Source organism: Chamaea fasciata, unplaced genomic scaffold, assembly GCF_029207755.1.
Source record: "Chamaea fasciata isolate MVZ Bird 193981 ecotype frontalis unplaced genomic scaffold, bChaFas1.0.hap1 SCAF_16, whole genome shotgun sequence".
Lineage (NCBI taxonomy): Eukaryota > Metazoa > Chordata > Aves > Passeriformes > Sylviidae > Chamaea > Chamaea fasciata.
In genome coordinates this window covers 7,638,775-7,660,748 of record NW_027094101.1, presented here as the reverse complement: position 1 = coordinate 7,660,748, position 21,974 = coordinate 7,638,775, and the positions used below count along the sequence as shown (strand labels likewise).

The 21,974-nt window shown below is 56.4% G+C and overlaps 2 protein-coding genes across 11 annotated transcripts in view; one reads left to right on the top strand and one right to left on the bottom strand.

Moving 5' to 3' along the window:
- The window catches only part of TNRC18 (trinucleotide repeat containing 18), a 56,233-nt gene extending 48,081 nt beyond the window's left edge, over positions 1-8,152 (top strand). For all 6 annotated transcript variants that reach the window (XM_066197894.1, XM_066197893.1, XM_066197891.1 and 3 more), the window contains 9 exons: positions 324-441; positions 712-787; positions 1,140-1,248; positions 2,157-2,273; positions 2,535-2,699; positions 3,237-4,543; positions 4,841-5,077; positions 5,545-5,619; positions 6,160-8,152. In XM_066197894.1, coding sequence (XP_066053991.1) covers positions 324-441; positions 712-787; positions 1,140-1,248; positions 2,157-2,273; positions 2,535-2,699; positions 3,237-4,543; positions 4,841-5,077; positions 5,545-5,619; positions 6,160-6,366 — 2,411 coding nt within the window. In that variant the 3' untranslated portion in view covers positions 6,367-8,152. The remainder of the gene's footprint in view (positions 1-323; positions 442-711; positions 788-1,139; positions 1,249-2,156; positions 2,274-2,534; positions 2,700-3,236; positions 4,544-4,840; positions 5,078-5,544; positions 5,620-6,159) is intronic.
- Positions 8,153-9,182: 1,030 nt separating this feature from the next.
- SLC29A4 (solute carrier family 29 member 4) lies at positions 9,183-21,974 on the bottom strand. 5 transcript variants are annotated; one of them, XM_066197895.1, is made up of 14 exons: positions 21,936-21,961; positions 20,775-20,847; positions 18,811-18,977; positions 17,874-18,032; positions 13,988-14,157; positions 13,193-13,324; positions 12,968-13,081; positions 12,760-12,888; positions 12,253-12,327; positions 11,626-11,891; positions 11,402-11,537; positions 10,680-10,867; positions 10,175-10,415; positions 9,183-10,100 (listed from the first exon to the last, which is right to left on the bottom strand). In XM_066197895.1, exons 3-14 carry the CDS (start codon positions 18,876-18,878, stop codon positions 9,958-9,960), a joined length of 1,821 nt encoding a protein of 606 aa, XP_066053992.1. In that variant the 5' UTR covers positions 18,879-18,977; positions 20,775-20,847; positions 21,936-21,961; the 3' UTR covers positions 9,183-9,957. The 5 variants fall into 5 exon arrangements, with proteins under 5 accessions (XP_066053992.1, XP_066053993.1, XP_066053994.1 ...); XM_066197896.1 differs by lacking the exon at positions 20,775-20,847 and having other exon boundaries at positions 21,936-21,974; XM_066197897.1 differs by lacking the exon at positions 17,874-18,032.

Genomic DNA, 21,974 nt, shown 5'->3' with positions numbered 1-21,974 from the left:
AGAGGAGCTGGGCAAGTTTCCTAGGGCTGCTCAGAGGACAACTGTGCTGCTTTTAGACATTCCCCATCCAAAGTCATGGGTCTTTGGGGTGGAAATACCAGTTTTTCAGCCAATTCAATAAAAACTAAGCCTGATCAGCATACCTCACAGTGACATCTAGTTGAAACCCTGTCTCTGAGTCGCCCTATTTTCATTCACTGGTATGTTATTATTACCAAGAGAGGAGGCAGCGCTGCTGGGAATATGAGGCTTCCTTCTCCCCTCACTGTCCCTTTCCCATGTGTGGTGCTCTCTAATCCCCGTCTTGCTTCACCACCTCACAGCTCCCCGCTCCTGTATCATTGACAAGGATGAGCTGAAGGATGGCCTGCGTGTCCTCATCCCCATGGATGACAAGCTGCTCTATGCTGGGCATGTCAAGACAGTGCATTCGCCAGACATGTGAGTTGAGGGGCTGCTGTATCCACCTGGGATCTGCCAGAAAATGGGGACATAGCTGCTGCATGGATCAGTTTGGGGGTTGTATAGAGCTGGCTGCCCAGAGACTGACAGTGTCTGGCAGGGAGCGAAGGAGAGTTCACTCTGGTTTATCAGCACTGAGGGAAATCCAATTATCTCTCATTATGTGCTCTCACATCCTCAGAGGGAGGCGTTACCTGGTCGGGGTGGTGTCTCCCATGTGCTGTGTCTGACTGAGCCTTTGTGTTTCAGATACCGGGTGGTGGTGGAGGGCGAGAGGGGAAACCGTCCCCACATTTACTGCCTGGAGCAGCTCCTGCAGGAAGCGGTATGTGTGGCCTGTCCTCCGTGCCCATGCCCTGCTCTGGGGTGGGGAAGGCTGGCTGGAAGCTCTCTCCTCCTCCAGCTTCAGGGGTGCCCCCATGGTCAGTGTGGGCAGAACTCCCCTTGCTGTGCTCGCTGCCCCATGACCAAGCTCCCGCACTGGCAGCAGGCACTAGTCCTGTATTCCAGCAGGGGTGGTCCTTCACATGGCCCTGTGAGCACACAGGAGGCCGTTCCCCAGCAGGGAAACTGTCCTTTGCCTTCTCCAGAGCTACTTTGCTCCGTGCCGGGTGTGGTGGGATGGTCTGTGCTGGTGCCAGAGTGGTCAGTAATTGCCTTCCTCTTGCCCTGAGCAGATCATCGATGTGAAACCCCCCTCAGTGCGGTTCCTGCCCGAGGGCACGAGGATTGCAGCCTACTGGAGCCAGCAGTACCGCTGCCTCTACCCAGGGACGGTTGTCCGAGGTAAGGCCACCCTGGCTGCTCTGTGCTGTGAACCTGCAGTGTCTCAGCCCTGTGTGTCCTCAGGCTTGTCTGGGGAAGCCCTGAGCTCTGCTGTGAGCGTCCTGGAGGTCAGAGCCTGGCCTGTTCTCTCCTCCATGTCATGCCCCTCTCATTAATGAAGCAGATTTAGTAACATCCTGCAGGTTCAGGAAGAGATTCGAGCAATTTAGGAGCTTAAATATATCAGGGACATTTAATACATTTCAGAAAGTCAGAATTTATTCCAGGTATCAATAATTTCTGAGGCTGTAGAGGTTTCTAAATCACCTGGATACTCAGAACTTTGCTCTGACACAGAACTTTCCAGTCTGGTCCCATTAAAAAGTTGATGAATGGCTCTGGACAATTCTGCCACGGCTGGTCTTGTTTTTGGGCTCTTGGTCATACCACATGTGTGAAATGGAATAATTACTTTTGATGTATAAAGCAGTAATGCGGATGCAAAAAGAGAGGGTGATAACACAGCTTATTTCTCTTGGAGAAAGTGAAAAGCAGCAGTTTATGATGGCTGAGAGTAGTTACAAAACACAGATTAAAAAAAAGATATTTCAGTGAAAGGAGAGAAGTGAATTTGTGCAAGAATAGAGGGGAAATAGTGGAGAGAGGTGGGAAGTCAAACTGGGATGGCTGTTTCGTTCTGGAGCAGTGCTGCTGCTGGGGAATTTCACACTGAGTGGGCTGGTTTATCAGGGACTTTCCATTGCAGAGTGAGCCTTCTGTGCCCTCCCTGCACAGCCCAGGGAAGGTGAGGTGGGATGGTTTGCAGCTGGTGCAGCACCCCTGCCTTTCCCCATGTCCTCACTTCCCTTACGAGGGATTTGTACTCCAGTGTTTGTTCCTAATCCCTTCTTCTGCTCCCCCATCCACAGGAACCCTGGATCTGGAGGAAGATGGTGATCTCATCACTGTAGAGTTCGATGATGGGGACACGGGACGCATCCCACTGTCTCACATTCGGCTTCTCCCACCTGACTACAAGATCCAGTGTGAGTCTTGCTGTTCAGTTTTTTTGCAAGACACTTCCCACACTGATGTACACAGAGTTTTGGGCTGCTTTCCTCAAATTTTGGGACAAGTTGACAAAGATTGCACCATCAATTATAGAGCACGGAGCTGGGGTGGGATATCACCCATAAGGAAAAAGGCCCAGTCCCTATTGCAGATTTGGTTGGGATACTTCCACTATATCACATCTCTGTTTTACGTGTTATTTGACTGCATTTGAACATCTCTTTGACCTGTTCCAGGTGCTGAGCCTTCCCCTGCCCTTTTGGTGCCCAGCACCAAGCGCCGTAGCCGTAAATCCAGCAAAGACACTGGAGAAGGAAAAGAGGGAGCTGCACTGGGGTCAGAGGAGCCTGTGTCAAAGGGCAAAGGGCGAGGGAGAAAGCCAAGTGTCAAGGCCAAAGCTGGTAAGTTGGCACACTGCCATGCCTGGAGCTGAGGGAATCTTTGCACAGTTCTCCACTGTTCTCCCCAAGTTAGGGCTATTGCTTGGAGCAGGGTTGTGAGGATAGATGCATTGCTTGAAGTTAAAGCACCCATGCGTCTTGCTCTGCTGTGGCTACAGTTTACAGGAGGCGGGCTTGGAAGCTGGCCTGTGCTGTGACAGTCTCCTTATGTCAGTCAGGAATGTGGAGCAGAGTCCCTGTTTCAGCGAGCATCTCTGCAGCCGTCAGTAGGGCCAAAGGAGATTTGTAGTTTGGTTCCCCTGAAGTTGAAGCAGCACCCCTGGGCATTGTCCATCACTTCTCACAAGTACTGGCACCAGGCCAGGCTGTTCAGTGAGCAGTGAGGACACCCCCTGTGTTCCTTTGGGGGTACCTGAGCAGGCAGGAACAAGCCATGCTTGGCCAGAGACCAATGTCTCTGGTGTCTGGTTGTGTCTGAGCTAATAAAGCCCATCTGGAGGGATAACATCATGTCTTTGTGCTTCTTCCCCTCTGCAGAAGAGGCTGCCTTGCCTGAAGAGAAGGATCAGGTGGAGTCTTCACCTGTTACCTCCTCAGTCCCAGAGAAGCCGGCGTGCTTGAGCAAGCCAAGCATGAAGGGGTCACGGAAATCGCAACCGCTGCCGACTGGAGGCTCTCCTGCTCCCACAGAGGAAAAACGGTCAAAAGCCAGCAAAATGAAGATCTCCACGAAGCTGCACAGCCCTCCACAACCCTCTTACCAGCCTGCTGTGTTTGGCAGCATCCTCAGCACGGAGCCCTATAGCGATCTCCCAGGAACACTGGCGGCCTTTGGTTCCAGCGATGCTTCAGTGTCCAAAGCCAAGGCCAAGAAGGGGCGACCCACAGAAGAGACACAAGAGTTCGGCACCATGGTCAAGGCTCAGAGGAAGCATGACAACGAAATCCTGATCAAGCTGGACCATGAGGGTGTGATGTCTCCAAAGACAAAAAAGATGAAGGAGGCGATGAGGATGCTGGAGGATTCAAACCTGGCCAGTCGCAGAGATGGGAAGAGTCTCTTGGGGCTGGGCTATTCTGCTGCAGTGAGTGTAGAGGGCAAGCAAAAATCTTCCCGAGCCAAGGTGGCTGAGGGAGACCCTTCCCCTGCCAGCTTTGGAGGAAAGTTTGATGCCTCAGCAGAGAGCCTTGCTGCTTCGAAGGACCAGGAAGAAAAGGCAGCAGCTCCAGCAGCTGTGGAGGAGTCTGAGAGCAACAGCAGTGACAGCAGCTCGGAGTCAGAGGGAGAAGAGGAGGCTGAGAAGAACCAAGGGGAAGCCCAGGACAGCAGCTCAGCCAGTTCAAGAGCATCCACCCCTCTCTCTTCCTCCAACTCCTCCTCTTCTTCCTCTTCTAGCAGCAGCTCCTCTTCATCTTCATCTTCCTCCTCTTCCTCCACCTCATCAACCTCTTCTTCGTCAAGCTCCAGCTCTTCTTCCTCCTCTACTACGGATGAAGATTCCTCCTGTAGTTCTGATGACGAAGTAGCTGAGGCCCAGCCGAGTTCCTCGGTGCAGCAGACCCTCCCACCCAAGCAAACCAAGCAGGCAGGGAAATCCCGGGCCTCCTCCCACCCGCAGAGCCAGAAGCAGCCGGCGCAGCAGCCGGCGCAGCAGCCGGCGCAGCAGCCGGCACCGCCGCAGGGCGGCAACAAGAGCCGGCCCAAGAAGCGTGAGGGCATCCACCTGCCCACCACCAAGGAGCTGGCCAAGCGCCAGCGCCTGCCCTCCGTGGAGAACAGGCCCAAGATCGCTGCTTTCCTCCCGGCACGGCAGCTCTGGAAGTGGTTTGGGAAACCCACACAGGTAAATGCTCCCATAGTGCTCGGCACTGGAGTTTGCCTCCTGGTGCCTCTTTCCTTTTCCTGGGGTGGTGGAACTGCTGGCGTGGTGTGCCAAGTGTCCAGTTTTGCAGGGAGATTGGGGTTGGCTTTCACTGTGTTGGGGAAGCCATTCTGCACGGTGTATCCCTCTGCCCCAGTGTCTGTGGGAGTACTGTGGCTCTGCCAACAGCAAAGGGATGCATGCAGGACGGCGCAAACGGTGTGTGGGAAAAATATGGGTGATCCCTGGCTGAGCACCTGCGTGATCCTCTCTTGGCAGAGACGAGGAATGAAAGGGAAGGCCAGGAAGCTGTTCTACAAGGCCATCGTGCGGGGCAAGGAGATCATCCGCATCGGAGACTGCGCCGTGTTCCTCTCCGCTGGCCGCCCCAACCTGCCCTACATTGGCCGCATCCAGAGCATGTGGGAATCCTGGGGGAACAACATGGTGGTCCGAGTCAAATGGTTTTATCACCCAGAAGAAACCAACCCTGGGAAGAAACTCAATGAAGGCAAGGTAGGCTGGTCTCCTTTGCTGAGAGGTCTGCAAAGCTCCTTGCTCCCTTTTGTTTCCAATGATGAGGAAAACACCCAATGCCCAATTTGTTACTGGTACCCTGAAGGGGGTGGCCCCATTCTTTCATCTTGTAGGGGCTGCCTGTGGTGTGGGCAAGCCCAGTGTTGGCCTTTTGAAGAGGGGAGGGGTGGATTTCTCTGTATTAGGAAGCAAAGACTTTTGCATTGGTCCAAAAAGAGTGTCAAGAGCGAGATCAAGTCTTTAAAGTGTAAAAAGGACGGGCCTGGAGCTCAGAAACACTGAATTTTGCACGTGTGCAGCTAGTTTACAGCGGGATTTATTCCTAGTGGCAGTGGGCAGGGGTTGAAGTTCCAAAAGCACGTGTGGTGGGCAGGAGGTGATGGCATGGGAAAACAACGAATTCACCAGGTTTTCATTTTTGTTTCCTCTTTTCTTCTTGGGCACAGCGCTGGGATCAGAAATCGGGCAGGAGTCTGTCCACAGCTTTGCAGGCATCCAACCAGAGGAAGGACTTTATGGAGGTTGGTCAGACTGGGGGAAGGCTGGGAGGGAATGCTGGGTACCTGATAACAAATAAATACTGCTGGGAAATGCCCTCCAAACTTCTCTGGCTCTTGCTTTTTGCCTCGGCTGCCAAGTCTCCAGTGCCCAGGACTTGGGAGGGTGGGAGTAGCTGCAGGTGCTGGGTGTGGGTTGAAACAGGGAGCTAGTATCCAGCACCCATCTTTGCATTTGCATCTTTGAAATGAGGATGACAAACTCGTGGCCTCCATATTTCCTTTGTGTGTGCTTGGCAGCTGCAGCATTCCCATCAGTGGGAGCCAGGCAAAAGCCAGGGCTCAGGTTCAGTGGGCTGGAGGGTTTGTCTAGGCTGTCCATGGGCCTGTGCAGATTCCCAGTGGCTGGCTGTTGGGATGAGTGAGATGTTCTTGACCGTGAGCATCATGCCTATCCCATTACGATGAGTGTTTTTCCTGCTCTTTGAAGATGATGCTGTAAATGCTGTGTGATCTAATGGCTCCTTTTTTTCCCACCTCCTTCCTTCTGTTCCTGTTGTGCAGAGAGCCCTCTACCAGTCTTCTCACGTGGATGAAAATGATGTCCAGACCATCTCACACAAGTGTCTTGTTGTTGGTCTGGATCAATATGAGCAGATGCTAAAGACAAAGAAATACCAAGACAGTGAGGACCTCTACTACCTTGCAGGGACCTACGAGCCCACCACGGGCATGATCTTCAACACTGACGGTGTCCCTGTCATCTGCTGACCGCCCAGGGGACACATGCCACCCCCCTGGGACGGGATGGGACAAACCTGAGGACGTGCCTGTTCAGACGACATGATTGTTTCTTTCAATGCTCATTTCTGTGTCACACTACAGACAGGAGAGCGCGAGAGACGCGAGGAGGAAGGAGAAGGCTGAAGAAAGGGGTTGGGGAAGCAGTTACAGGACTCGAGTAAGATGCCATGGGGGGTGGTGGTGGTGCTTGAACCCCCGAGGCTCTTCTGGAAGTGGCTTTAAGTAAGGTGACACTTGACCAACTTCTCCCTTCCTCCTTTTGGTCCAGGAAAGCACATGGGTCTCGTGATCATTTCACCAGCGGGACCCCCCCGGCAGGAGGGATCCCTTTTGTGTCATTTTCCCCCATCAGTAACTCGGAAGCCGCCCGCACGTGGAAGGACCCTCTTGCCTTCCGCATGCGCTCCTCTCCGTCCTTATATTCCCTTTCCGGCTTAGTTTCGCATGACCCTTTATAGGAAGGACAGGGTGAAAGAGAAAGGAGATGAGTCTCTCTCAGCGCCTCGTCTCGATCCTCTCAGCGCCTTTTTGCCGTTCCCTTTCCCTGGAGACCCCTCCAACAGTGTGTGGAGCACAACGGGACAGGGCTGGCCCCAGCACAGAGATGGCAGAAGAGAATCCTCCAGGCTGGGAGGAGCCAGGTGGAAGAGGGGCCAACATCCAGGCTGGAACGCTGCCTTGAACAGTCTGAACCCTCTGCGGCTCTGCACCCCTTCTGCCCTGTGAAGGTGCTGGAGGGAGCAAGCAGGTGGCCAGGGGGGTGACAAGGGGCAAACCGAGACGTCATCTTGGAGGGTGCAGTGAAGGGGCAGGAAACGACTGGGAAAAGCTGCTGCTTGGAGGAGAGAAGATCAGAGGCCACTGGAATCTGGCATCCCTCACCCAGCTTTACCTGCCATGCCTTGCCTGCTCTGAGACGTGGAGCTGCTGCGAAGCCTTGCCCACCATTTGAAGGGAATGGGGACAGTGTGTGAACCTGGCTGTGCCTGCCTGCGGCGTCCCCACAGCCAGAGCCCCGCTGTCACCTTGGGCTCAGGGACTGCACTGTTCATCTTCCTCCATCCGCTGAGGAGCTGAGCTCCCCTTGGCCACCGCCACTGCTGCTCCAGGGTTACACCTGGCAAGAGGGAACACCAGAGGAGAGCCTGAGGAGGACGACACACCATCCTTGCACTTAAAACTCCCAAGAGACGCACTGATCTTTGCAACTCCCGACTCGCACTACGGATCGCCGGGACACGAAGCGGGGCCCGGCTCGGCCCAGGCTCCGGTGGGGAGACACTTAAGCCAAGGACAGATTGGAAACTCTCCACCCTGGCTGTGTACCAGAGACTGGAGGCCGGGGCTCAGGGGTGAGGGACAGCCCCCAGAGTTACCCCTGGTCCTTGAAACAAACCACATGGTGCTGAGCTCATACCATCTCCACCCCGGGCCACCGGCACCTCGGCACGGCGGACAGTGACGGTTCTAGCCTGTACAGTTTTAATGTACCAAAAGACTCTTTAGCCCTCCTGTATTATAAGTCTTTAAATGGATTCAACTTTTTAATTATAAATATAAATATAAATATATATATATAAATATAAACTTTTTAAAACTGTGAAAAAAATTATGAAATTATAAAAAACAAAAAAAGAAAAAAACCCACAACGGCAGAAATGAACACAGTCTGACGTTTAGAATATTATTTTTTATTTCCTGTTGGATTGTGATTGTAAATGATCTGGGAACAGGCACACCCCCCACGCTCAAAGTGTACTGTACTTCTAGAAGCAAATTGTGTGAGCATATTTTAAAGAGCGAGAGAGAGAGCGCGCGAGAGAGATTTTATGCTAATGTTAAATAGAAAGCACTTAAAACCCACTGCCTTCTATGGAACACAAGGATATTTCAGACAATCGAGAGGAAAGGAGAGCCAGGTTTTTGTCTTTTTGTTTTGTTTTGTTTATGTTTTGTTTAAAACAATTTTTTTGGCATTCTGTTTGTTGGAGAACTCCGTGTGATCTTTTTTCATAAAAAAAAAAAATCTAATTGAAAAAAAGCAACCCAACGAAGCATCTTTCTTTGTCTCACTTGTCCTGACCTCAGGGTTTTTCTCCTCTTGGTGGCAATGATGGCTTTTTGGCTCAGCCCCTGCCTTTGAGAAAGACACAGCCCAGGTGCCTGGTGGCTTTTTGGGGAGAACCTGTCTGTGTGACATGGTGGCACCAATGGACAGGACTGGACACTGGAGTACAGGTGTCTGCTGGACAGGGCCTGTGGGCTGGAGATGTGAGTCCTCCCTCTGTCACCTTGCTCAGGGCACCATGTGCTGAGGTTGAAATGCTGGATTTGCGCTTTTTGGTGTGAGCTGCACTTCATAGAGCCAGGAGCGTGGCATGGCCAGACCCTCCCGTGCTGCGGGGCCGGGTCGGGGCCAGGCCTGGCATTCCCTGCCTCCTTGGGCTTGATTCCCTGCGAGGTGGCACCCGCCAGTTGGCACAGCGAGGTGCAGCTGGGTCCAAAACGTGGTGTTGGCACCTTCTCCTGATGTTTTCTGCTCCTCTTGGCCTGTTCCCTCTCTTGTGTGATGCCCACGGCAGTTTGCAGGCTGGCAGGGGTTTGGTGTAACCCGGTGACATGTTCAACCGCCCCAAGTGACAAAGGGGGTCCTGAAGATGGGGAGCAGCACAAGGGACACCCCAAGACCCAACAGGACAGGCAGCAGGCCTGTGTGTGCCAGCCCAGCCCATCACCAGTGGTCAAGTGCCACCAGTGCCAGTGGCATAGCTAAGGACCAACCGTCGTTGCAAAGACATTTAATTATTTAATCAGCTTCACTTATGTCCTGTGCAATAAATCTTGAGGCCCAGCAGTGGCCTGCAGGTGGCACTGGCAGTGCTGTAGCCTTGGGACCCCCCTCTACCCCTTGCAATGGTACAGATTCACAGTGTGGGGTGGGGGAGGCAAGACCCTGCCTCTGTTACAGTTACGGAGGGTAAAACAAGACACACACAAAAAAATCTTTTCCCCAGCCATCAGAAGTGATTCGCATATTTGGGGAGGGACTGTGATTTCAAGCCATTCCTGGTGAAAACCTGCAGCACCATCAATGGAATTCGAGACCCACCTTCCCAGAGCCACCAGGGACTGAGAGAGTGTTTGCTTCCTCTCTTGCTCCTCTTCTTCCTCACCAGCCCTCCATCACCCTCCTCCCCAGTGCTGGTCCTATTCCCTTTGGGATTTGGCAGTATTTTCTTCCTCCTGTCAATGGCTTGGCGCAAACAGAAGATCCCCAGCCTTCACTGGAGAGCTGCACATTGCTGATGGGGAGATCCCCCAAAAGCAACAAGAACTGTCCCCTGGAGTGGGAGGAATGTCACCCCAAGCAGTGGCCCTGCACAGTCCCTGGCTGGGCAGCACAGGCCGTTTGGGAGTGCTGCAGCCCTGTGCCACAGTCCTTGTCCATGCTGGGGTGGATTTCTGGCTCCAGGCTCCCTCCTTGAGGAGAGATGTGGGGCTCTGGGGACCATGGTGGGAAGCAGGTCCCATCCTGTCCCCGTTGCCCCACCCCAGGGCTCAGTACCCCAAGGTAAAGGAGCCATTGGAGGTCTCGGTGTAGAAACAGGTGCTGTGGGAGGTACTGGTGAGGCTGTAGGCAAAATACGCCACGGCCGAGCCCAGCGTCAAGCCCGTCATGTAGGACACGGTCATGGTGTTCCCTGTGGGAAGGGACAGGGGGTGTCAGGGTGCTCTGGGCACACCATGTGGGATTCCCGGGAGGGCTCGGTCCTACCTGCCAGCTCCCGCTGCTCCGGGCTCACTTTGCCCGCGGCCAGGATCATGGGGACACTGCCAAAGTAGCCGTTGGTGATGCCCATGAGGAGGGAGAAGATGCAGGGCCAGGCGGGGTGGCCAAAGGTGGGCTGCCCATTGGGGTAGACGCACATGATGAAGAGGGGGATGAAGACCACACGGAGGCAGGAGTAGATGAGGAGGTGGGTCCCTCTCCAGTCGTAGGGCAGGGCAGCCAGGATCTGCAGAGAGGGGCAGAGACTCTGCTGGGGGCATGAGGAGGCTGGGGAGGGCCCTGCGGTGCCCAAAATGGGGCAACGAGGAGATGAAATGGTGGAAAGACCAACTGCTGTGGGAACCCAACCTTGGCTGTGCTGGTGAGCACCAGCCTCACACTGGTTAGACCCCCGCGGGTGGAGATGACCCTTGGTGGAGCCAAGTGGCTTAGAAAGAGGACACCAAAGCGGGACAGACCCCCACTGTGCTGGCTCTGGCCTCTCTCCTACCTTGCCGACGAAGTCAGAGAGGTTGAAGATGGCCATGATGAGGATGGGGAGCCATTCCCCCAGCGTGCAGTTGTGGATCTCCGACTCCAGCCCGGGAAAGAGGCACAGTGTGATGAAGTAGGTCATGGCAATGGAGAGCATGTAGGCCCAGATGAGGCGGGACACGACGTAGCGGTAGAGCAGCATGTCTGGCAGGGACAGGCAGCACAGCTCAGCCTAAACTCCAGCCCGGCCCCCTTGGAGACCCTGAGAGCTTTGTCTGACCCCCAGGGGTGCCTTTCGAAAATGAATTTGCCCCACGGTTTTGGGCATATCATTAGGAAAGGGATGATAGAATCATAGAATGGTTTGGGATGGAAGGGACTGTTAAAGATCATCCAGTTCCAACCCCCTGCCATGGGCAAGGACACCTTCCACAATCCCAGGTTGCTGCAAGCCCCGTCCAACCTGGCCTTGGGCACTTTCAGGAACAGGGCAGCCACCACTTCTCTGGCCAGCATGTGCCAGGGCCTCCCCACCCTCACAAGGAAGAATTTCTTGATAAATATCCCACCTAATCCTGTCCTCTTGTCAGTTTGAAGCCATTTCCCTTTGTCCTGCTATTCCATGCCCTTTTCAGAAGTCCCTCTCCAGCCTTGGGGGTGATCCTCTCCCAAACCTCTGTGTTACTGATCATTTATCCCACCCCACGGGCATGGCTTTCCCCCAAGCCCACCACTCACCTCGGAAGCTGGGCCAGCTCCTCTTGATCTTGGGCCGAGGGACGTCGAAGCGCATGTAGGTGCCACTCCCAGCCAGCTCAGCTTCGGGGCCGGGGCTGCCCTGGGGGGAGCTCGGCTGCCCCTGCTCCTGGTTTTCCTGGACGAGAGAGGAGAGGGGACAGCAGCGCTGAGGTGCAGTGGCAAAGAACCCCAGGGGCGGGGAGGGAAACCCACCCTTGGCTTACAAATCGGACGTCCTCAGAGGTGACATCGTGGTGGACGCGGTAGCCAGTGCCGGGGTCGCTGGCCCCGCGGCTCTCGGGGAGGCCCTTGCGGGAACAGTCCGTGTAGTAGCGCACGAAGCGGGTGCGCTTCACCAGGAGGTGGAGGATGAAGCACGTCAGCTCCATGCCGATGGAGATGAAGAAGAAGATGACGGTGTTCTCCTTCTCGTCCGACAGCAGCAGCTTGGTGAAGATGCGGCTGAGCGAGATGATGACCCCGGCGGTGCCTGGCGGTGTGGGAGAGCTGTCAGCGCCGGGCCCCGCTGAATCCCAGCTCAGGGATCCTCATCATCCCCCACGGTGTGGATGTGATGCTTCCCGGTATAGAGGAGTCACCAGTAGTGATTTTGGGGTGATAAAGCTTCTGGCAGACACCCCCACCCCCAGCCTGGCATGGCAGCGCAGGGACTTAAAAACCAGTAAACTGGTTTGCTGGGGAGCACCCTGAGGTGTCCCTGATCTGCTGGCGACCCAGCTGGGCTGTGCTGGGGGCCAGTGGGGCCTCAGGTGTGACTGACTGGGGCCCCAGGAGAAGGTGCAAGGCCATGTGGTGGGATGTGAACATGGTCAGTGGCTGTGGGTACTTACTCTCGCCCGTCATCACTCCCTGCGTGTAGCGCTTGGGCAGCAGCCCTGTGTAGCCATAGAAGCTGGATTGCTGCACTTCAGGAGAGATGCACAGAGGGGAGAAGGAGGGATTATTGCTGCAGCCAAAACTCTGGGAAGGGGGAAGAAACCCCAGAGGGAACTGGGAGCTGCTCCTTCCAGCAGCCTCCTTGCTCCAAAAGCAGCAGGGCCTTTTTTTTCCTCCCCGGATGCTCCAACTATGTCTGTTCCCACCCAGAGTGGCCACCAGGTGTGGGGGCTTGGGATGTCACCCTGGTGGCCCAGATCGGTGGTGTTGGTGACCCATACATGGTTTGGTGCTGGTGCCCCTGGCCAGTCCCACAATGCCTGGACAGAGGTGGAGGGGACAGGGCAGGGAGGGTTATAGGGATCAGAGCAGGAGGTTGTCCCAGGAGACCACAGCTCAGGGATTGGGGCTGTTTCCCACCCCTGCTTGCCATGTCCCAGCCCAGCTGCTCTGCCACATACCTGTGCAGCCAAAGGCCACCACCCCGACAGCCACCAGGTTGATGGCGTAGGCTTGTCTGCGGCTGAACAGCTCCAGCCACACGTCGCAGATGCTGACGAAGAGCAGGGGCCCCAGGGCAAAGAGGTAGCCTGTGGAGGGCAGACAGAGGTGGTGGCAGGGGCACAGCAGGGGGACAGCCCTGCCTGAGGCTGCAGGGACCCCACTCACCCACGGAGATCCGGGTGTGCAAGCTCAGCAGCTCCACCAGCGCGTTGTTGAGGATGACGGCCACCAAGGCCACCAGGATGTAGGTGAGGCTCATGTCAAAGACGATGGAGGTCCCTGAAGAGAGGCAGGTGATGGGGGGACAGGAGTTCAGCTCCTGTGGAAGTGGGATTGAGCTCTCTCCAGGTTTGGGGTGTCAGGGAAGTGCTGGAGCTGCTCCAGACCTACCTGGGTATTTATGGTGCAGGTAATCCACATCGGTGATAAAGCTGTTGTAGGGCAGGAGAAATCCCACCCCAGCCAACAGCATGGCAAAATAAATCCCATGGTATCTATCCTGGGGCTCGGGGTCCTCAGAAACTGCCCCAAAAGAGGAAAGAAAGAGAAAAAGACATGACAGTGGCACTGCTGCACCCCTGGGACCCACGTCAGACCCCAACCTTGAAGCGATGAAACAGCTCAGCTCCCTGTAGATGTACAAATAAAGAGCCCCTGCTCCGAGGAGTTCCTCCCCTAAATAAAGACATTTCAGTGTCTTCAGTGGAGACCCAGGAGGGAGGAAAACATCTGGGCTTTGGGGTCTGGTGAGTTTTAATTGCAGCTAAGCAAGCTGAGAGCCAGGCTGTGCAGGTAACAGCACAAGTCAAGGTGCAGGAAGAGTCACGGTGGGTGTGGAGGTGGACAGGGCTGCCTCAGGATGTGGAGCAGGGCTGGGGTGAATCTCAGGAGTGTCCCTGAGTCCTGCATGGAGAAAGATGAAGCTGCAGGCTGGGGGTGAGCCTGGCAGGAGAACCAGGGCACCAATCCTCAACTCCTTGCCAGCCTGCAGAGCCCACTGTCACGGGATGTGCTGGTGGCTCACAGGGGTACAAAAAGGGATGAAAAAGGGTAGTGGGCAATACTGTGGCATTTCAGGCTATTTGTGGCCGTTAAACCCATCCCAGGAAGCTCCTGAGCGGGTGGGAAACCAGCAGGGAACCTGGCTGCTGGCTGTGGGTCAGGTTGGGCCGTGCCTGCTCTCACCTGGCTCCATGAAGGTGAGGACACCCTTGGCCTGGCTGCCCCGCTGCAGCTCGTCCTCCTCCAGCTGGTAGCTGTCGAAGCTGAAGCTCATCACCACGTTCCCCTCCGGCGTGGCCGCCGGGCTCAGCTCCTTGAAGCGCTCGGCTCCCACCGAGCCCATCCTGGCCACCCTGAGGGGAGGGAGAGCAGTGACACCCCCGGGGTGCACAGGGGGGGCCCTGCTCCTGTGTCCCCACCCAGGTGATGCCAAGGGTCTGCAAGGGACGATGGCATGTGGGTGGCCCTGAGCCTTCTCCACCTCGCTGTATCACAGCGGTTCTGATGGGTTTTTTTCCGCCTGGAAAGATGATTTCCCCGAGGCAAATGGGATCCACCGACTTTCTGAGCAGAAGTTTGGCTTTGGGGTGGTGAGCAGAGCTTGTGGGGGACCCACACGAGCCACCCCCGAGGCACAGCCTGGCTCAGCACCTCACGGGGATGCTACCAAAGACCAAGGCCACTGTGATTTCCAAAAGCAATTAGAGAAATTAATGGATGAAAAGCACTCGCGGAAAGGCGGCTGCGGGGATGATCCCGGCTGCCTCGGGAAGCCCTCGCTCCCTGCAGCAGGCAGAACACTTGCTCTGCTTTATGCCCTTTTCAGCATCTCTGGTGCCTGGGGCTGGGGCAGAGCCGCCAGCCCGGGCAGACACACTCCTGCAGCTTTCAGAGAGGAGATAGGACCCTGCTTTTTTCAGATCTGCTGCTCTGGGGGATCAGAGACAGCACGAACCTGCTGCGAGAGCTGCCAGAGAGACCCCAGCATCACACCTGAGAGGGGCTGCACCAAATATATCCCAAAATGAACTCTCCAAATACCCGACATCTTCCAGCGACCCCACCAGAGCCACCCAAAACAGGCTTCATTCCTGTGGTTCAGGGATGCTGCTCTGCCCAGGGGGCTGCTCTGAATTCCTTGCCCGTTCCCAGCCCACCTCCTGCTGATCTCCCTGGCACCCAGGGGTGGTGGTGGTGGTGAAAAAATCTCCTCCAAGGCAGTAGGTTGAGTCAGGCAAGGGAGGAAAAATCAATGACAGTGATTTCTTTGGTCTCCCTGCCAGACATGGCGTTTGTAGGAGCAGAGAGGTTTTCCAGCTGCCAGGATGTGTTGGATGCCGGAGGGCCCTGAGGCGGGTGGGCAAACGTGGTGCCCACACAGCCTGTGAGTGAGTTCCTGGAGCCTAAAATGCTTCTCTTGCTGCGGGGGCGGCTGCACAGGGCAGCACTGCCCCGGCCCCGAGGCTGTGCTGAGGTCACAGCACGCCTGGAGGGCTGGGATGGGGTCCCCCTCCCAGAGCCCCCCAGGACCCCCATCCCAGAGCCCCCCGAGCAGAACAACCCAGCAGGGCACTCCGTCTTGGGAACACCGCTCCATCCTGCTGCTCCCAGAGGAGTTGTCTGCAATCCCCTTCACCCACACCCCCCTGTGCCTGCTGCCACCCCAGGCGATAAAACCCACTGGGAAGCATCTCCCGGGGTGCCGGAAAGCCTGTTGCAGGGCTTTTTCCCTAGCAGGAAATCCCATCCGGAGAACATACCAGCTGGAAAAGCCTCGTACGTACTGCGTGTGGCCCAAACTTCCCGGGGCCAGGAGCAGAGCGGGGTGCGGGATGCGCTGCACAGCCGCGGCGCTGGACCAGCCTCCGGCACTCTCCGCCTCGCTCCCCCGAGCATCCCTGCGCTGCCGTAAATTGGATTTTCTCCTCCCGCCGGATTTACATCCGTCTGCCCCTATGGATTTACACCCCGTGGCCCCAGTGTGGGGGCGGGGGCGTTTCTCCATCGCGGGCAGGGGTGGGAGAGCTCACCCGAGAGGAGCCCTTGCCCCGCTACCCCCCGGCTCTGCGTGACCCCCGGGCACCGCAGCCCTCCTGCTGGGGCACAAAAGCGGGTTTTGCTCTGGCAAAAGGGTCCCCCCGACATCTTGCCGGGGGCGAAGTTGCCATAAACGGGGGGATTCAGTACCCCACGTCCCCGGTCTGAAGGAGAAGCTCCTGGCCGGGCGGAGCGCGGCCCCGGCCGCGCCCGGAGGATGCTCGGGGGGGGCCCGGGAAGATGCTCCGCGGGGCCAGGGCGGGCAGGGGCTCGGGGCGGCGGCTTCCCCTCCTTTCCCCCCGCTCCCCGGCGGTCCCGGCCGAACACAACAGGTCGCGGCGGTTCTTACCTCGCTCCGCCGCGGCGGCTCTGCGGCACCGGCGCTGGCCCGCCCCGCTCAGCCCCGGCGGCCGCCGGCCCCCGGCCCCGCCATACCGGAGCCTCCGCCGGGAGGGGGCCGGCACCGAGTGCGGCGGCGGCGGCGGGGAGCGGGGGCGGCCCCGGGTCTGCCTCCCCCGGGTCTGCCTCCCCCCGGGTCTGCCTCCCCCCGGGTCTGCCTCCCCCCGGGTCTGCCTCCCGCCCGCCCCCCGCTCCTCCCCCGAGCCCCCCCGCCAGCCCCGGGGCCGCGGGAGAGGCTTTCCCGATGCACGCCCATACCCCTGTCCATAGGCACCGCCTATAGGTACCGGCTAGAGGCGCCTTAGAGGGATTTCGGAGGCCCGGAGCTAATTGCAAAGAGAGATTAATTAGGAAGAAAGCCCCGGTGATTTCATTCAGGGCATGAGCTTTTCAGGGAGAGGGTCATTCTCGTCCTGAGAAGGGTTTTGTCTGAGAGGGGCTGTTGGAAGCAGGAGGGATGGGGCTGGACAGACGGATGTATGGGATGGATTGCAGCTCTGGCTGACAGAACACAGCAATCCCCCAGCTTTTTGAGGAAACAGCCAAGAGGGTCTCTGCTCCCCTCCAAAACCAGGGAATGGAAGCAGAGGAGGAAGGCAACCAGCAATATGGGGCAGTGTGGATATCCATCTAGGGAGAAGAGACGTGTCCCCAAGGTGGGTGACCCTGGCAGGGACCTCGTGGCTGTCCCCACCCCTCCTGGGCTGGGTGAGCTGGCCCAGGCTGCAGGCTCCATCACGGGGATCTGGGGCTATCGAGTTTTCTCCAGGAGCAGCAAGGAACAGAGGGGGGATTCAGCAGGTGCCCCCTCCCAGCGAACTGGGTGAGAGCCCTGGGGGACCATCCCTTGCTGGGCTCTCCCCCCTGGAGTGTGTGAGGATGGAGGCAGCAGGAAGGAGGAGAGGAACCATCCCTGCTCTCAGGCCGTGGCTGCACCGCCCCGGGCTGAGAATTACAATCTCCTCGCAGTCAATAGATGCTGCGTTGTGTAAATCAGCGTGTGGGGCCGGGCATGCACTGCTGCTGCTGCTGCTGCTGCTGCCACCAAAGGAAATTAGAGACGCAACTGCCTGTACTGCCTCACCCACCCTTCTGCCGGGAACGGGGCTGAGGAAAGGGTCTCCTGCAAATTCATCACAGGGAAGAAAACAGGCCAGGTGGAAATTTCCATCTTTTCTCCTTGGCTGAAATAGCCGGGGTTTGGCTCAAAGCACACCTGAGTTCTGTGCCAAGCACGGCCTGGAGCCGGGGCTCAGCCTTCCCTGCTCCCCTCTGGGCTGAGCACCTGCACAGCTCGGCCCTCTGGTGCAAAGGGGGATTTTTTTGGCTGTTTGCTTTGACACATTTTTTCAGCTCTAATTTCATAGTGTCATAGTAAAATCTCAAAGCACCTCACTCCCCTTGGGGTACATACCCTTGCTCTACACCAGACTCCATCATCCTCTTCCAAGAACCTTGAAAATGTAAAAAAAAGAAAGGGGGGGGGGGGGGGGTGAGTGTGATGGGGGTTGCCTGGCCGTGTCTGCCACTGGTTGGCACCCAGACAGTGAGAGTGCTCCATGAAAAGAGCAGGATGAGCTGAAGCATATGTGCACCCGCCTTTTCCCGGCGCTCGCCAGGCAGCATTACTCACCACAGGGATTCCCCCCAGGAGCCGCTTCTCCCCATTCCAAAGCCCCGGGAATAGCACCAGGGGTGCTCCTTTAGAGACAAACCAAGCTGAGGGGAGCAGCTCAGCTCCCAAATAGATGTGGTGTTCCCCAAGCCATGGGGAGATGCAGCAACCAAACACCTGGTGGCAAAGATCAATGCCCTTTTAGTCTCCGCTCTAAAAATCACACAATCAAGAGATGCCCATTTCAGGGGACAAGGGGGTTCTCTTCCAACTTCTCCTGCTATAGGTGAGACAGAGCCACGCTGGGATACCCAAGGGAACTGCTACAGCTTGGAGTGCTACAGGGAACATAGGGAGATGAATCCCTCAGGGTGAACTTCTCTGGGTGCTTTCTCTCTGCTTTGCCCATCCCCAAGGGCAGTGTCAGACACAAACAACACTGTCCTCCCCTCCCAAAATGCCCAAGGTGTCCCCTGAGCATGGGCAGGCTGAGCTGCCTCTGCCTGACAAGGGTATGGGGGTCCCATGGGCTCTCCTGGAGTTTTGCTGGGCTCTTCAATTTTTTAAGCTGGTCCTGAATAATTCAGCTTCCACATAGTTGGCTCAAGGTTGGTGAGCTCAGATGCTCCTTGGGTTTCTGCTTGACCCACTTTAACAACCAGGAGAACCAGCCAGGCATGGTGCTCCTGGTCCCCGTGGCATGAGGGACATCCTTTACACACAGCCCCAGCCTGGAGTCTTTCCCCACATCCCTCACCCACACTGCAGATTTTTAGAGGTATTTTTTTTTGTTCTCCCCTTCTCCTGCCTCTCCCTGCTGCCCCATGGCTCCCAGCACAAGTGGGTGCATCCCAACAGTGTTTGCAGGATTACAGGGAGGGATTTGCTTGGCTCCATGAACCAGCCAACACCCTGTGGCCACCTCGCCACGGCTCCTTGCTATGCAGAGCCTCACCTCACTTCCCAGGAGCCTGGATGAACATTGACTAATCCTGCCGGCAGAATAAGAAGCTGCTGATTCATTTGGCTCCGAGGTGCTGGATTAGGACGATCTCCAGAAATGTCCTGTATTGTTGTTTTTTTCCTTGCCCTTCCAGCCGAGTCAGGTTTTATTAATCATTGCTGTCACAGAGGGGAGAGGAAGGAGAGAGCTTTCAGTTTGTCAAAAACCTCAATCCAAGGCTTTAAACTCTTGGGAAAGGGGCTGTTCCCACTGTCCCCACCCCTGCGGGCACAGCCAAGAGCCATCCCTTGGTTAAAGAGCTCCTTAACCAAGCTGTGCTCACCCTGCCAGGCTGCCCTGGTTATTCTGTGCCCAGTGGGTGTCCCCTCTGCACCAGCTGGGCTGGGTGACACTGAGAGGGGACAGGCAAAGGGATGAAACATCTGCAGCCCCCTCCCCACACCCCCTCGCTCATTGCTCCGGGGAGCGCTGCACATCCATCTTTTCTACTTCATGGGAAGAAGAGGCTGTTCTCAAGCCTGCAATCCCCTCTTGGGAAAGCTCCTGTAAATAGCATTGCATCCTTCCCCGGGGTCTGCTCCCAGCGCTGGCCGAGCGTGTCGTGCCAGCACCAGGAGCATCCTCGGCGGCAGTGGCTTTGCGTGGAGACGGCGGCGGGGATTAATCAGGGATGTTGCCTCTTGGCCAGAGTCACACTTGGGGGATTACTGAGGCCTGCAAGGAGCAGGGTGTAGCCAGGGAATTTGTTCAATGCAAGTGGAGGGGTTTGTCACAATCCGATTGCAGGCGAACAGAAATCCCCAGTGCTGGCAGGAGCTCAGCACTGGAGGCTGCAGGGATTAACTGGTTTTCCCCCAAGCTTTGCAGCAAGGCTGGGGTGGGAGGAGATGCTCTAAGCCCAAAGCTCTGGGTTTAAAACCCTCCATGGAGATGCAGGGGCAGAGCTGAGCATCAGCTTTGGGGCACCCAAGCCTTGTCCCAAGGCCAAGAACCAAATTCTTTCACGTGGATGCCCCAATTCTCCTGCAAGGCATAACTCTGCATCCCTCCTGCCCTCAAACCAGCCTGGGAGAGCTGGAGAAACCCTGGGAGGATACCCATGGCCTTTGCATTCCCCTCGCTCCTCTTTGTTGGAACAGATTTGCATCCATCACTAATTAATCCAAGATGAGCTCCTAATTCAGCTCCTTGATTGCAACTTTGCATAATTGCTGCACGCACAGGCAGAGTGGCAGGACGGGATAAAAAAAGGAGACAATCAGCGGTGGGCGGAGAGGAAACAACGCCGGGAAGGGCCGGTTCAGCTCGCTCCCACTCACCCGGGCTATTTACAGACACAGGTTGAGAGAGATTTTTCTCTGGAAGGAGAAAGTGGTGAGTTACCCTTGGAGGGGGTGTTTTCCCCCACCAAGAGCCTCACCAGCAGCCACAAAACCCTCAGGCAGTGGGAAAACCAGGAATTACAGGCCAACCCTTTTTGCTATTCCTTTCATCACTGCTGCCCTCCTTTTCCCAGCACCGTCTGTAGGGTTCAGAGGGAACATTCCACCAAGGTGAGCAGGGCAAATCCATTCCCCTGAACCAGGCTCCAGGCTTCTCCCCCAGTAACCGGGTTCATCACACCTCGTGTCTGTAAAGGCTGTTAAACCCCCCAAAACAAAGCCCAGAGGCTGCCTCAGGGAAAGCAAACCCACAACAAGGGAGGCTGAACTGACCTCAGCCCTTGGTGGCACAAAAAGTGGGGAAAACCGCAGCTTTTCCTGCCAGTGATGCCCGAGCCATTCCCACAGGGCTCCAGCAGGCACCCTGAGCGCCCACTGCCACACAGGATGGATTGTGTGCGCACAAATCAACACTGATACAGGCTCAAGGGTTATTTCACCACCTTCCTCTTCCTTCCCTGCTCACATCCCACCCACAGCCATCCCCCTCTCCCAGTGAACACCTCCGCACACCCTGAAATCTGAGCGACAGGCCGGCAAACAGCGGCGGACGGCTCAGCCCCGCGCTCCCCATTCACGGCCAGCCCTGCAAAAGAAAATCCACATTCAGTCCAGCCTTTTCTCTGGACAAACGCAGGTCCCAGCTCAGAGGCCCCTTGGCTGGCCCCACGGTGGGGGTTGGAAGGGGGTTTGGGCAGCCAGGCTGGCCCCACCACCCCTCTTAATCAGCCGGGGCATGCATGAAGCCTAATGCTGTCGCGAAGATTTGGGCACTATTGACACACACGGCGCATTAAACGCCTTACGGGGGATTTGCATAAGCTCGGGGAGGGAGGAAGAGCGAGGAGAAAAGTGTCGACAATGGGAAAGTAAATGCATTAAAGTGCTTAGAGGGGAAAAAAAAATCTGATAAAGGAATAAACCAGTTAAGGGAATATATTACTCATAGCCCCGTTATTCAAATCCTGCCTTATAGGAAATCCTCTTAAAGCGATCACCTGATTGTGTGTTAAATTCCTAATTGAATAATAAAAGAATTATGTATTTTCTTCCATAAAGGCACAAAGATGGGAGCCCACGAGGATGGTCGGTGAGGGGGGAGCTGGTGGCAGAGGAGATGAGGGGAGAGGGGTCTTGGGGTAGCAGCAGCATCCAGGAGATGTGATGGGAGATGTGGGAGCTGGGAGGGATGGCTGGGAAAGGGGAAGGTTGCAGGGCTGAGTGCCTGTGGGTAGCGGAGAGCTTTGCTGGGATGGGTTTAGGAATGGTGGTGCCTAGAGGGAGAAAGGCTCGATGGAAATCCAGGGCTCCACCAGCCCCACCGGTGCAAGAGCTGAGAGGAGACACCAGAGGTGGCCCCTGCCCTGCTGGGAGCCCAGCCAAACTGCAGCCCCCCAAAACCCAGGCAAAGGGAACTTGAGGGGGTTACAGCAGCTCCTGAAGCTGCCGAGGAGCAGAGGGAGGGCCCGTGTGCAGCCCCGGATGCTGCAGGAGAGCCTCAGCCCCTGCTGCCCCCTCCTTTCCCCAGCCAGGGCTGAGGGCGATGCCTGCACGGCCTCTCCTGATGCTGCTGCCCTTCCCCCCACCTCCATGCTATAAATAAGATGCAAAAAAAAGAGAGAGAGAGGAAAAAGGAAAAAAAAAGAAGAAGAAAATAAGAAAAGAGCACATCACCTGGCACTCAGGAGGTGAGGGAGAACAGCAGGATTGACA